Source organism: Girardinichthys multiradiatus, chromosome 3 (assembly GCF_021462225.1).
Source record: "Girardinichthys multiradiatus isolate DD_20200921_A chromosome 3, DD_fGirMul_XY1, whole genome shotgun sequence".
Classification (NCBI taxonomy): domain Eukaryota; kingdom Metazoa; phylum Chordata; class Actinopteri; order Cyprinodontiformes; family Goodeidae; genus Girardinichthys; species Girardinichthys multiradiatus.
In genome coordinates this window covers 47006684-47021164 of record NC_061796.1, presented here as the reverse complement: position 1 = coordinate 47021164, position 14481 = coordinate 47006684, and the positions used below count along the sequence as shown (strand labels likewise).

General features: G+C 43.1%; 1 protein-coding gene across 7 annotated transcripts in view; it reads right to left on the bottom strand.

Annotated features, from left to right (window-relative positions):
• gramd1a (GRAM domain containing 1A) overlaps positions 1-14481 on the bottom strand; it is a 41267-nt gene that overhangs the window by 9179 nt on the left and 17607 nt on the right. For all 7 annotated transcript variants that reach the window (XM_047360466.1, XM_047360467.1, XM_047360468.1 and 4 more), the window contains 9 exons: positions 12398-12493; positions 12131-12211; positions 10428-10546; positions 9802-10105; positions 8066-8213; positions 4114-4266; positions 2942-3063; positions 2609-2751; positions 540-643 (listed from right to left, as the gene is read on the bottom strand). In XM_047360466.1, the coding sequence (XP_047216422.1) occupies positions 540-643; positions 2609-2751; positions 2942-3063; positions 4114-4266; positions 8066-8213; positions 9802-10105; positions 10428-10546; positions 12131-12211; positions 12398-12493 (1270 nt within the window). The remainder of the gene's footprint in view (positions 1-539; positions 644-2608; positions 2752-2941; positions 3064-4113; positions 4267-8065; positions 8214-9801; positions 10106-10427; positions 10547-12130; positions 12212-12397; positions 12494-14481) is intronic.

Sequence of the window (14481 nt, the reverse complement as noted above, 5' to 3'; positions counted from 1 at the left end):
CATGGTGGGGATAGTGTGTTTGGGGTGATGTGCAGTGTTAGTTTTCCATCAAAATAACATTTTGGTCTCATGTGACTAGAGCAACCTCTTCCACATGATGGACTGAACAGAGCTCTGTGAGATGTTCAAAGCTTGGGAGGTTGTAGAATCTAACCCTGCTTTAATCTTCTCTAAAACTTCCTCCCTGACCTGTCTGCTGGGGTCCTTGGTCTTCTTGATGCTGGTTGTTCTCTAATGTTCTCTAAAGAACCTCTGAGGCCAGAAACAGAACATCTGTCGTTAGACTCTGATTAAATCACACAGATGGACTCTAATTAGGTGGCTTCTGAAGACACTGAAGCTGCCCTGAGGTATTGAGGTAAAGGAGGCAACGTATAAATGCTCACTAACATTTTCACTTCAATCATTCACTACTTTGTTTTGGTCTATGACATAAAATCCAGATTAAATGAAGTGAATGAGAAATGCATTAATTATGGATATTTCATCAAGCATCTGTGTGAAAGCCAACCAGGCTGACCAGCTGAGCTCAGTCTCACCCATGTTTCTGTAGTACTCCTCAACGCCGCTCCATGTGTTCTTTTCAATCAGCGCTTTGACCAGACTCCACGGCTGCTTCCTGTAGCAGATGTCTGAGGAGACTCTGCATGAAGGGGAACCAAAGGAAAGCAGTCTGAAACATGCATGCACAACCTGGAGCATTTCACAAGAAAAACAGCCCACAAGTTAACCTGATGTGTTTCAACATTTTATGATCATTGTCTGCAGTCAGTGCAGCCTTTCAACATTTACTGATTTATCTGCTCATACCTGCAGAGAAACACCTGGTAGAAGCAGCTTGCCCATGAAAGATGAACATCTGCAGCATGCAGCATCATCAGGAGATGTAAGCTTTAAAACTTCATCAGTTACATGACATCTTCATATAAAACATCTACAAGAGAAGCTCTCAGCCCTTTTCTTTTATTCTGTGACTGCAGCCCATCTTCAGGCAGACATGTCGACATTAAGACCTGCTGTTGGCAATGCCAACATGTTTTGAGGGCAGCGGCTGGAAGTAAACGGACTCTAACCAGTGTTCTGCTGGGACGTTAAGGCTGTCATGTCCACTTCAACCAGTCGGCATCATTTACTCTGATGATGGGAAGCAGGAATCTGAAGGTTGTAGCTTCAGTTTGAACACAGACGTTCCAGCCTCTCTGTGCCCACTAACACAATCATTCACAGGCCCTCTTCCTCCTCCCTTATCTAATCATGGATTGAGCCGTTATCACAGAAGCAAACAATGATTGAGTGAAGAAACCTGCTCGACCCGGTCAGTCAGGTGAACAGCGTTCAGAGCGCGTCTCAACGGAAACAATATCCACCTTTTTTAAGCACAAGACAAAGTGAGTAAAGGTGTCAAATTTATGATTAAGGATATTTATATTTAAATCCACTCAGAGCAACATCAGATCCAACTAAATAACTGCAGCAGGTGAAGGAAAATCCTTTTTGTCTCATTAATCCTAAAGATGTTTTGGTTTTTAATGAGATAAAAACATCTTAATGGAACAAAACTGAACACAAACTAAATGTGCAGCTGATCTCAAGCTTTTATAAATGGAAGAAAATAGTTCCTGATGTTTTCACACATGATGTTGGAAAATGACACCAAATAAATCATGAAAGGTGAAGTTTTCATGTAGGGGGATCCAGACCACACAAGTTCTGATGGAGACTGTTCTGAGAAGGTGCTACTGGGCCTTAAAGGAACCTATCTGGTAAGGTTTGATGAAAGGTTGTCTGAATGCAGCCTGATACCTCAGATGGAGTCTACTAGGAGGTAAAGGGGAAATAAAAAAACTAGCAGGATGTGGATGGTGTCTGCAGGATCTTGGTGAGGTCTTCTGTGGTGTTTTAGGATCAAACTGGGTTCCTGATCAGCATCATGGAGTCTTCCCGGCACTTGTGTGTTGATGTGGTCGTGGTTTTTATTGGGCCAGTAGCACATTCACAATGAAGGGGCCCATATGTGCCTTTCTGGCTCAGTCATGGAAGATTCACAGTAAAACTGGCCACCTTACCCTCATGCCAAGGACCACATTAATTGGAGCGCAACAAATAAGCTGCTGCACTGACTGGACCACGCAGATGGATGAATGAATGGATGGATGAATGAATGGATGGATGAATGAATGGATGGACGGACGGACGGACAGACGGATGGATGAATGGATGAATGGATGGATGAATGGATGGATGAATGAATGAATGAATGGATGGACGAATGGATGGATGGACAGATGGATGAATGGATGGATGAATGAATGGATGGATGAATGGACGGATGGATGAATGAATGAATGGATGAATGAATGAATGGATGGATGGACGGATGGATGAATGAATGGATGGATGGAAGGACGGATGGATGAATGAATGGATGGATGGACAGATGGATGCATGAACGGATGAATGAATGGATGGACAGATGGATGCACAAATGGACGGATGGATGAATGGATGGATGAATGGATGGATGGATGAATGAATGAATGGACGGACGGATGGATGGATAGTAATGGATCTTTGCACACATACTGTGTTAAACGGTCCAGAACCCCACCTGAGGCGGCTCTTGTGTTTGCTGATGGAGGTCAGACAGTATCTGTGGACAGTGTAGAAGTAGTCCTGGTACGGGATCCCCGAGGTGATGACCTCCGAGTCCACCACGTAGCACTCGCCGCGGGAGCAGCTTTTATGTAGTGTCTGGAAGGAGGAAGACACATGAGGACCACTGACCTATCTGCAGGTTACAACCTTTCTAACGCATCATTTCCTTTCGTATTTATTTCTGCATGTAGACTTCCTGTCACAGCAACTATGTATAGCTGCAGCACGAAAGATCAAGTTACAATGAAACTGCTCTGCCAGAGAAAATGGTGAGAGGAATCAGAACCTGCGTCTCAACCACAGGGGCCGTTTTAGGGCCCAGGGGGTTGTTGAGGGCGATGGTGTAACTCAGAACTCGGCTGGTGGTCCCACTGCTGCCGTCCTGCTGCCATTCACCCACCGACAGGTCTAAAGGAGAGCAGAGGACCATTACACGTCAGGAAAAGACACCAGTAACCAAGGACACTGGGTTAAAAATAAGCTAAAACAGAATGAGTATCTGACTCCACGTCCCTCAGCTTGAACTGAGTTCCTGCAAGGACTGGAAGATCTAAAGGACAACCAGAACATCTCAAACACTTGGGATCCATTTAGTGTTCACTGCAAACATGTTTTACTGTGCGTGGCCACATGCCACTAGGAAACATGTCATTAATTACATCTACCAATGACTGCATAATCAGTTATTTGTAAAAATCTGGGAAAATACTTTAAAAAGCGTGAATTATATCTGAGAAGTTACAGAGATAAAAATTCTGCTTCCTCCTAGATCACAGTAAGAACCGGGACACCAGCGGTTCCTAACAGAAAACACATCCTCTTCAGGAGTCACAGTCATGGGAAGAACTAAGGATCCTAGTAGAATCAGATTCAATCAGGTAGAGGTCTGGACTTTGGCTAGGCCATTGTGTCACTCAGCCATTCTGCTGCTGTGTTTGAGATAATTGTTCTATTGATGACCCAGTTTGGACTAAGCTTCAGGTGTCAAGACAGATAAATGACTGCAGGTGCTCAGGTCATGTGGCTGCAAACAACTGCAGGTCATTGCTGGTGTCTTTCCACCCTGGCATTGTGTTAACACACACCTGCAGGCTTCAGAGCAGAAACCTGACTAAACTGCGTGTTCTGACAGTCCTGGAAGGTTTATTTTTCCCCATGACTGTGTGTTGAACCAAACACCAGAAGGACCAGTGAAAAAGGGCAGGTAACATCAAACATCTAACTGTGCTGGAACGCTAGAAGGAGCCCATCCACACAGCAGATCAGAGCTGAAACGCATGACCACATTTAGAGGCGTGTCAGCAGCAGAACACAAACAAAAAGCTCCAACGGTCACTGCCTCAACAGGAAGAACTGGCATTCCTATTCCAAAGCAACACGTTTCTACATGTTCTGCAGAGGTTGCTGACTCGAATCTCTTAATATCTGTGCAGTGGAAGCTTGGAGAACCTCACGTACCGGTGAAGTGTCTCTGCGAGAACAGGTGCTGGATGAAGTGAGTGTCTGCAGAGAACAGCAGGTCGTGCAGCTTGTCCACGCTCATTCTGACAACCGTGTTGATGTTGAGGCGCCCGCTGAGGTCTGCACAGAAGGCCTCCACCTCACCTGAAGCTTCAACACAAAACAGAGACAGTCTGCTTAGAAAATGATGCCCTGAATGAAAATGGCGGATAATCAACCTGAAGGTTTGCTGTGGAAACAAAGAGTCTTCTTCACCGGGAAATAAAAACTTTCTCTAATAAAACTCTGGTCTCATCAGCAGCTGAAGCCTTAATGTTTATTACAGGGAAAATAAAATGAGACTAAAGTTAAAATCTTTCCTAAGCAGCATTGTCTTATTTTCAACCAAATCTGAGAAGGAATTGAATGCTCTCGCATTTCTGTATTTTCACCCAAAATAGCACAAATCAGAATCAGAATCAGAATCAGAATCAGCTTTATCAGAATCAGAATCAGAATCAGCTTTATTGCCAAGTTCTTACAAACAAACAAGGAATTTGACTCCGGTCCACTTTGCTCTTTTGTTTTGTTTTTGCATTACAGAATATACATATTTACAATTTACACATATATAATAAAAAGGTGCATTTAAAACATCTGTATGCTGTTGTTTTGTTCTCTATTAAATGTTCAACAGAGAAACAGCCTGGAGGAAGAAACTGTCTCTGTGGCGGCTGGTTTTAGTAAACAGTGCTCTGTAGCGCCACCTGAAGGTAAAACTCTGAACAGTTTATATGCAGGGTGTGTGGGGTCTGCAGAGATTTTAGCAGCTCTTTTCCTGACCCTTGACCTGTATAAGTCCTGGATGGAGGGAAGGTCAGCTCTGATTATTCTCTCTGCAGTCCTGATTATTCGTTGCAGTCTGGACCTGTCCTGTTTTGTGGATGATCCAAACCACACTGAGATGGATGAAGACAAGACAGACTGAATGATGGCAGTGTAGAAGATGACCAGCAGCTCCTGTGGAAGGTTGAACTTCTTGAGTTGCCTCAGGAAGTACAGTCTCTGCTGGACCTTCTTCCAAACAGTGTCTATGTGTGAAGACCATCTCAGGTCCTCAGAGATGGTGGTTCCTAAGAACCTGAAGTGGTCCACGGCTGATGCAGTGTTGTTGAGGATGGTGAGGGGGGTGTATGGGGGTGGTGTTCTCCGTAAGTCCACCACCATTTCCACAGTCTTGAGTGGGTTGAGTTCAAAGTAGTTCTGACAACACCAGCCGATCCACCTGCTGTCTGTATGCAGACTCATCACCTTCCTGGATCAGTCCAATGACAGTGGTGTCGTCTGCAACCTTCAGGAGTTTCATGGACGAGTCCGATGAGGTGCAGTCATTTGTATACAGGGAGAAGAGGAGTGGGGATAGAACACACCCCTGGGGGGCACCAGTACTTATTGATCTGGATTGGGAGAAGATGCTCCCCAGTCTCACCTGCTGCTGTCGGTCCGTCAGGAAGCTGGTGATCCACTGACAGGTGGAGGCCGGGACGTTGAGCTGGATGAGCTTCTGGTGGAGGATGTCTGGTATGATGGAGTTGAAGGCCGAGCTGAAGTCTACAAACAGGATCCTGGCGTACGTCCCTGGGTGGTCGAGGTGTTGCAGGATGAAGTGTAGACCTAAGTTAACAGCATCATCTGCTGACCTGTTTTCTCGGTAAGCAAACTGCAGGAGGTCCAGCAGGGGACCTGTGATGTCTTTCAGGTGCTTCAACACCAGCCGCTCAAAGGATTTCATGACCACAGACGTCAGGACTACAGGCCTGTAGTCATTTAATCCTAGGATGGTGGGTTTCTTGGGAACTGGGATGATGGTGGATCGTTTGAGGCAGGAGGGGACCTCATATTTCTCCAGTGACTTGTTGAAGATCCTTGTGAAGATCGGAGCGAGTTGATTTCAGGCATGATGGGGAGACGTTATCAGGTCCTCCAGCTTTTGTTTTCATGCGCTGAAAGAGACTGTTTACATCTTTACATCATAAAGGCTTCTTAGCTTTTATGTAGAGATCACACAGAAAACCAAGAGATTTTCAGCTCGACGGACCTGATTGGTGATCAGCTGATTCTACCTTTTATATGAGCCATAACTAGGCACTGACTGGGAGCTGACAGCAGCTCCAGCTGCAACAGCTGAGAGATTAATGTCAGCAGCTAACAGGAAGCTGAACATTTTACAGCAACGTTTCTCTGGTTTACTCCATAAAGAAGTCCTGTTCTGTGGGTCAGGATCCATGTAGAGGTCAGGGCTTACTAACTGTCCTGGGAATACACACAGGCGCTGGTGGTTACTAATAACTGTCCTAATATAAGAAGCTACACACACTTTCCAAATACAGTGAATCTAGTTAAGCTTTCTATTTTTTCAGAAAGACCTAAAACTATTCTGAATGTTGGAGATAACTTTTGTTATATAAACTATGGTTTATAGAAAATCTTTTTACAGATGTTTTGCAGTTGTGAATAAATCATGTTTGGTACAAAGTGTGTTAAAACAAACTCCTCTGACCTTAAAGGTCAAAGCTCATGTAACCTCTGTGGGAACACAGATTTCTAGTGACGTTAATATGCGGCTCTGTGGTCGCTCCCTGGAGTCCTAGAAAAACATCCGGTCCACAGAAGGTTCTAAAGCAGAACCGTTTAAAAAGATCAAGTTACCAAAGCTGCTTCGAGTTTCCTGCGTTTCTACTGCAGTGAGAGGGGGCAGGATGTTCTGATCCAAGGAGAGAGAAAAGACCCGATCCAGTTCTACGCTGGTTCTTCAGGCAGTCTCAGCGGTCAGTGTGGAAAAGCTGCTATAAAACTTTACTCATGTCAGACTTTGGTCCAATCAGCGATCTCTAATTTCCACCAATATTAAACCTTGGTTCCAATAAATGTGAGCTGGAAGCTAATCACCAGTTCAGAGGAATGCTTGGATTGTCCTTTAGGCTGGATTCACAAACAGAACCAGAACAGAACAGAATCAAACTGTTTCTGCAGGAACTGCTGGATTTAAAACATTAGAGAGAAAAAAAGCAACGATCCAGAAAGAAACGGTTTAGAGTTTAAACAGGAAAAGAATGAGTTCACAGAGATGAATGTTTGAAACTGAATCTAAGAGTCTGTATGTTTAAAGGAACGGGTTCTACTTCATTCACATGTTACTGTAGACTCATCAACTCTCAGAGTTGTGTTGTGCACAAACTTTGTTCCTAAGGATGACCTTGAACAGAGAGCAGCTCTTCCTAGGACCTTTAACAGCGCTCCAGTCATCAGTGATAAAAATATGTAAACCTTTGGGGGAAACTTTAGCTTCTTTATGCAGAAAACAGTTTGGAGACCGCTGTGTATCATCTGTGTGTGTGGTCTTGGCTACTGCACACACACACACACACACACACACACCTGGCTCTGTAGGGACTGAATATGCTGACCTGTCACCTGACCTTAGGAGCAGAGTTTAGAGGGTTAGGGAGTGAGAATCAGTTTATATGAATGAAAATGGGCCTGCTGCAGTCTGAGTGGCACCTTCGGGTCTGCAGCTTAATGCATTCAGTCAGATCTGATGAAGGAACATCTTTTCTTTTATGTAATGATTTTATGATTTGTTATTTTCTTTCCATCTGTCCTTTAATGTTCTGTTAGGCTCTTTGGAAAGCCTTGTGTATAAATAGTCCTGTAGAAATAAACCTGCCTTTGCTCTCTGACCGTCGCAGGGAAGCTTTGGACTAAATAACAATAATTATAAAGACTTTGTCAGCTGACAGAATCAGGATTATTATTAAAGGGGAACACAAATTCCCCACTGGTTTTGCTTCCTGACAACTAAAACATAAAAATATGGGAATGAAAGCAGGTTTTTAGAGAGTTCAGCCACATTCAAACGGTTTATGTGAGTAAAGATGGAAATAAGCTGCTTCCTCACACAGATACTTACTCTCCTCCTGTGTGTCAGACGAGTTGCTGGGATCAGTGGGAAGCTCTTCATCGTTGGTGATGTCCAATGAGGAGAGGTTTCCCAGGCTGGTTGCTGGTGGCATGTGATTGGCCAACTCATACTGACTGTCCCCTCCTTCCTCTAGAGTCTGATAGAGAGGGGCAGAAGGAGCACAGAGGAGGGACACTTCAGTGAGGATATCAGCCCATTGTCATATGACTCGTCTGAAAGGGGCCGCAGCTGGGCCGACCTGAGCGGGCCCAATGCCGAGAGCAGCACAGTCCCAACAGCTCAGAGTTAAAGCTCAGACGGTCCACAAGGCTTGATAACTGGACCTGAAGGAGGTGCATTTCCCCCTCATCATGAGAAAAACACTAACTATTCTTACACGTCCGGCTCAGATAGACAGAAACCAATCAGGGAACAACACAGGAAGCATTTTCACTCAGATGTTCTAACAGAATTACAGCCCCAGACGGTCCATTTAATAATTAAATAACATTTATTTTCTAAATAATGTGGATCACAACGGACGTTATTTAAAGTTACCCTTCCTGTATAAAACGGGCCTATGCGTTGTCCTTTTATGAAACAAACTGCCTCTACAATGTTCTGCTCTCTATGTCACCCACGGTGGAGGTCCACCCGACACACAGACACACACCGTGTGTGTGCGCACAGCTGAACACACACTCCCGCTTGTAGACACAGACGGCGCCGGTAAAGATTTCCTAACCACCGGCAAAACAAGCTGAAATATCTGCGCCACCAGAGCTGTGAGGACAGCAGTTCTCACTCTCCTGAAGGTAGCAGCCACAACTCTCCTTCTCTGCATCCAACTACAGAAAACAAGACTGAGCTAGGTAAGTAAGTACATACATATGCACTACCAGTCAGAATTTGGCCACTCTTTCTCATTAAACTGGATGGGAAGGTGTGTCCAAACCTTTGACTGCTAGTGTAAAACAGATCTTCAAAGGTTTCTGGACCTTGGATTTTTAATTGTTTAAACTACGGAAAATCCCAAAGATGACATGTTTGACTAAAAACTGGGTGATTCCCAACCAGCTGGTGAGACAGCATATGATTAAATGAACACTATTATGTCTGAGGCAAAAACAAGAAGCAGCAACAAAACGTTAAAACCTGGAAGCATAATTTATCTCATTTTAGCTAAACTTCCATTATTAGATCAGCTAAGCCTATCTGATCTTATTTTATGCTACATTAGCTGATGTTACATCATGTTAGCCTAGCAGTGTGTTTATATCATTTTAACTGATCTAAAAAATTGGGTTATTTGATTATTTTTCATTTTCTTGGCTTGTTTCAGCCTATTTTACATTGTGTCATAATTTAGCAGGTCTTATTTAAACATAGTTTATTTCTCATTATCTTAGTTCAGTTTAGTTACATTTACCAACAAAGAGCCATTAATTAACAACTTGACATACTACATCATATTTTGCAGTTTTAGGTCTAAAACCATCTCCAGCAGATGAGCTGGGTGGTCACACGGGAAAGCCGGAAAGGTGCAACAATCTTATTTGATCGGAAGCAACAGCAGATACAGTGAGGATAGAAAGTCTTTGTTTTGGAAGAAAACGGGCAGAAAGGCTTCAGAACCTGGAGACGAAAACTCCTGATGCAGCTCGAACGGTATTTTCAGAGAACCAAACAAAAATTATCAAACTTTCAAATGCAACATTTGTACTATGGATGCTGAGAACACTTACGAATGATGCAGCTGCAGAAACTGGAGCACTTATGGTGGGAGTGATGGTCGGCAGCGAGCTGTGGGAGCTGGGTGGGCTGGGCTCCATAGGTTCTGATCCAAGTATGCTACCTGAAGAGGAAGGCACCTCTATGGGCTGACAGGAGGCGGAGGATGGCAGAAAGGTCGCGCTGAGGATGGGGGCCGACGCAGGACTGGTTAGACTGCAGTGAACCGAGGCGGGAGGCGGGGAGCTGCCGGTGGATGGGGCCGACACCATGCTCAGGTCCAACAGATCTGTGACCGATACCGACTCCTCTCCCGACCTTAGGAAGCCAGTGACAGGAAGAGAAACGCTGACGTTTAATGTAAAGCAGCCTGACAATAGAAAAATGAGTTACCACATGCAAACTAAAGCCCCAAGGGAAGTATTTGAGTTTTTGAGGAACAGCTGCTGGCAAAGAGGAACGTTTCTTTCATAAAGTCCATGTGTGGTGGGTGATATCTGCCTGAGCTAAGGAAGGCAGTTCTGTCACTGCTGACACTTTCTGGACCCGATCACCACAGCTTTGGAACATGCCACAGAGGCTCACTATGAGGAAACTTCTGGCTCATTTCTCTCTCCACAGACGTGTCAGAAACACTCACAGCAGCCCGTTCATGTGTTCGCTGGTGGGAGAGACGTAGTCGTCATCTTCGCTCGTCAGGCCCAGCTCGGTACCGTAACACTGGTGCACGATGTGCCACAGCTCTTTGGGGGACAAAGACTGGAAACAAACAGAGAAATGAAACTCTGGATGGATCCGATGAGATCTAGATCAAGGACCTGAACAACTTACTTGTGTGACTGAAACACATTCAGACATTTACTGAACTACATATAAAAATAAATTAAAACTTAAAATCTAATGATAGTTTTTCACAACTGATTTAATGCTTCATTATGGAGTTAAATTTGTCTCAATATTATTCAATCAAACAAAAAACTAATCTCAATCAAAAAATATTAAGTTGTGATCAAAACTTTCAGAGTTGTAACGATTTTTGTTTATTTTTAAATGGAATATTTTATTTTGGGGAGAAAAAAATAGTTTGAAAAAACTTTTTTGATTAAAATGACTCATTTTTTCTCACAAAGAGAAAAAAGTTATTTGCAAAACATAAACTTTTATTTTCATTTTATGTCAAAAATCTCGCTTTTTTGGTTTTGACGCTCTCTGTTTTTGGTTGAACTCAACGAATTTTGAGTTCTGGAAACATGAACATCCTGGGCGGGGCCTAAAGACGAACGCTGTAAGACGTTTCCCTATTGGTTAGCGCTGACTAAAGCCACAGACTCTGATCCCCCGCACCTCTGAACTTCTGCTCCAACTGCAGGGCTTGCAGCGTCGCTTCAGTGAGGAGACATCAACTGTACAGAAGAAAACTGAGCCGACAGTCAGAAATACGTGGTGACGTCAGCCGACACCAGCTCTCTCTTAAAGATTAGCTTCATACAAGGTGCATTAATGGAGCAGAAAGGATCCAATCCTGGCAACGGTTGAGAAAATAAGAGGAAAACAGAAAAGTAACCTACAGAACATTTATATTAATTACATTTTTACAACTTTCACATTCATGTTTTATGTAAAAGAATAATTATTTTATATTTTACTGTACAGTTTTGGAGAAATATCTTTAGGTCCCGCCCAGGATGTTCATGTTTCCAGAACTCAAAATTCGTTGAGTTCAACCAAAAACAGAGAGCGTCAAAACCAAAAAAGCGAGATTTTTGACATAAAATGAAAATAAAAGTTTATGTTTTGCAAATAACTTTTTTCTCTTTGTGAGAAAAAATGAGTCATTTTAATCAAAAAAAGTTTTATCAAACAATTTTTTTCTCCCCAAAATAAAATATTCCGTTTAAAAAAAAAAAAAAATCGTTACAACTCTGAAAGTTTTGATCACAACTTAATATTTTTTGATTGATATTAGTTTTTTGTTTGATTGAATAATATTAAGACAAATTTAACTCCATACGTCATGAGCATATTTACCAGCAATTTGAGCAACACAAATCCATCTTAAATCTCAATCAGTGCTGGAACAGATGGAAACACTAATGTAATATACCAGAACCACTTCTGAACCTGGATCAGAACCAGCACCTGGTTCACACTGAGGTGTATGATGGCTATATGTTGTAATTCTGAGCCCCGACCACAGCTTGCTCACTGAGCAGATAACATTCATTTTATCAGTTCTCAGGCCCGTGGTTCTGTTTTCATCACTCCTTCCTGACCGATCTATTCTGAAACGTTCACTAGCAGCTGCAGCGCCAACCGTCCGGAGAGGGGGTGAGGAGGCCGTACCTTGTCCAACAGTGCGTTCTGCCACAGGCGGAAGATCATCATGAAGCTGCGTTCCCTCGCTCCGAACGATGTGAAGAAATGCTGGAGCGAAGGAAACAAGACAAGAGAAGAAAGATGTGAGAACAAAGTGATGCCTTTGCTTCGTCAGTCTGGAGATCCGGTTGAGTCAGCGGGTTCGGTCCTGCCTCAGCAGCAGAAACGCTCTTCATGCTTTTACAGCAGGAACGTCAGGCAGAACCCGCAGCCTTCAGCTGACTGCTGGCATACCTTATCATTCTCAGTGCTGATCTGGATGGCGTTCGGGATGAGCTTGGCCGTCTTTTCCTTGGTCATAGACGTCACGTCTTTCAGCTGGATGGTGATCTGAGCAGAGACAAAGGTTTAGCAACATTCATGGTACAAGAAATACAGAACACACACACACACACACACAAAAGAGATGATTAAATGCACATTTTATTAACCTATTAAAGCAATGTCGATTTAAACAGGATCCATTTTCAGGCAAGTGTGGAAGAAGCTGATTAAAAGCAGGGAGAGACCCATTTATGATCATAACTGGCCGATTTTCTCTTGATAAAAGGTTTTTTCCCCTGTTGTTTAAATGCATCAAAAAGTCTGTAAAGAGTCTTTAAATACATGAAAAAACAGAGCCTCTGGTTTGCTCTGAGTTCAGTAAAATCAGATACAGGTCAGAGACAGATGCTTCAGTGGAGATGATCTTTATAGGTTCTACCTCTGTGGAGGAACCTGTTTTATGGTTAAAACAAAGTTTCCTCTGATGAGTTTGTATGAGATCACTATCAGCAACTCAAGCCTCAGAGAAAACTTGAAGCTGGTTCAGTCCTGGTTGATAAACGGCTCATTAAAGCTTAATGTCCCTTTAGTTTCCTGAATTATCAGCTCTGCAAGAAAAAACTGTAGGATGAACATCTGAAGACTGGAGAGTTAAATAAAATCCCTTTTATGGAAAAAGCATTAAATCCTCAAGAATATTCATTATTTAGTGTGTCTGAAGGTCCAGAGCTGCTATGTGGAGTTCCTCAGGGCTCAGTGCTGGAACCTGTTTTTATCATACATTACTGATGCATACGTTAGGCAGAATAATTCAGCAGTTTAATGATGGCCTTTTTGCAGATGATATTCAGCTGTCACAAACTCTCCTCTTTGATGAAGTGCTTGACAAACTTTAAGCGATGGTTGAACGACTACTTACAGCTGAACCCAGACACACCTGAACCTTTGTTCATTGCGCCAGACAGCACCATGTCTGCCATTAAACAGCTACTGGTTTATTTGGGTCTCTGGCAAAAGCGTAGCCTCAGAAATCTAGGTGACTTTTTTCTCTGGAGCGTCACTAAAACAGAGTAAGAAACTGCTTTTCTCACACCTTAGATCGATGGCGTCAACAAATGAACTCGACGTAATAATTCTTGCTTTTATCTCTACACAACTGGACCACCGTAATGCTCGTCTTCGGGTTGTCTAAAACTCTGCTGCAGGACTTCCGACCCGCTTTAACAGAGGAACTCATAACCCACGTTTTAAAGTAGCGGCCAACCAGACCTGGGTTTCATTTGAACATTTCTGTTAATAACCTTAAAGGTTTTCTTTTCTATATCTGCAGATTTGGTTCAAATATATTCCTCTTCCCGCAGCCTGAGGTAATTGGATCAGAACCTTTTAGTGGGCTCCTACACCCACTTCAGAACTTGAGGAGAGCGATCTTTCTAGGCAGTTGCTCCCAAACTGAATCGACTTTTCTGTGTTGTACACTGCTGTGTTTTGTTGGGTTCCCCTTTTGTAAAGCGCTTTGTGACATCTATCTGTGAAAATGTAATATGTTAATAAATATGAACTTACTTAAATTAGTGCAATGTTTCAGAAACAAAAAGGGACAGACAGGAAATGATTGGATAGAAATCCTTCGGGAGGGCTAATATTTTTAACATGTAGCTCCCAGACTAAACTGGGACGGCGGATCAATAACAGACGTCAGGAAACCGGTTCTACTGGTTCAGAAAAACCACTGAGGAACAGACGTATCTGCATAGTTTATTGTAACTACAGCCATTTGTACGGTTTTATGTGAAAGCCGGATGCTGGCAGCTTTGTTGAAGCACAGAAATCAGTTTGCATGCGTGTAGATGCACGCTTACATCCAGGACTAACACTGCATTAAAAACCAAGTAGAGACGTTTCCTCAAACTTAAACCCTCCTGAGGTCAAACAGACTGAAGTGAAACTTCTGAGAATAAACGTTGGTGTAAATAAAGACTAAAGTTATTCATGGTGAACTGAAATGAGCCAGAACTTATTTAACCTATAAACATCTGAGTTTATTGATACCG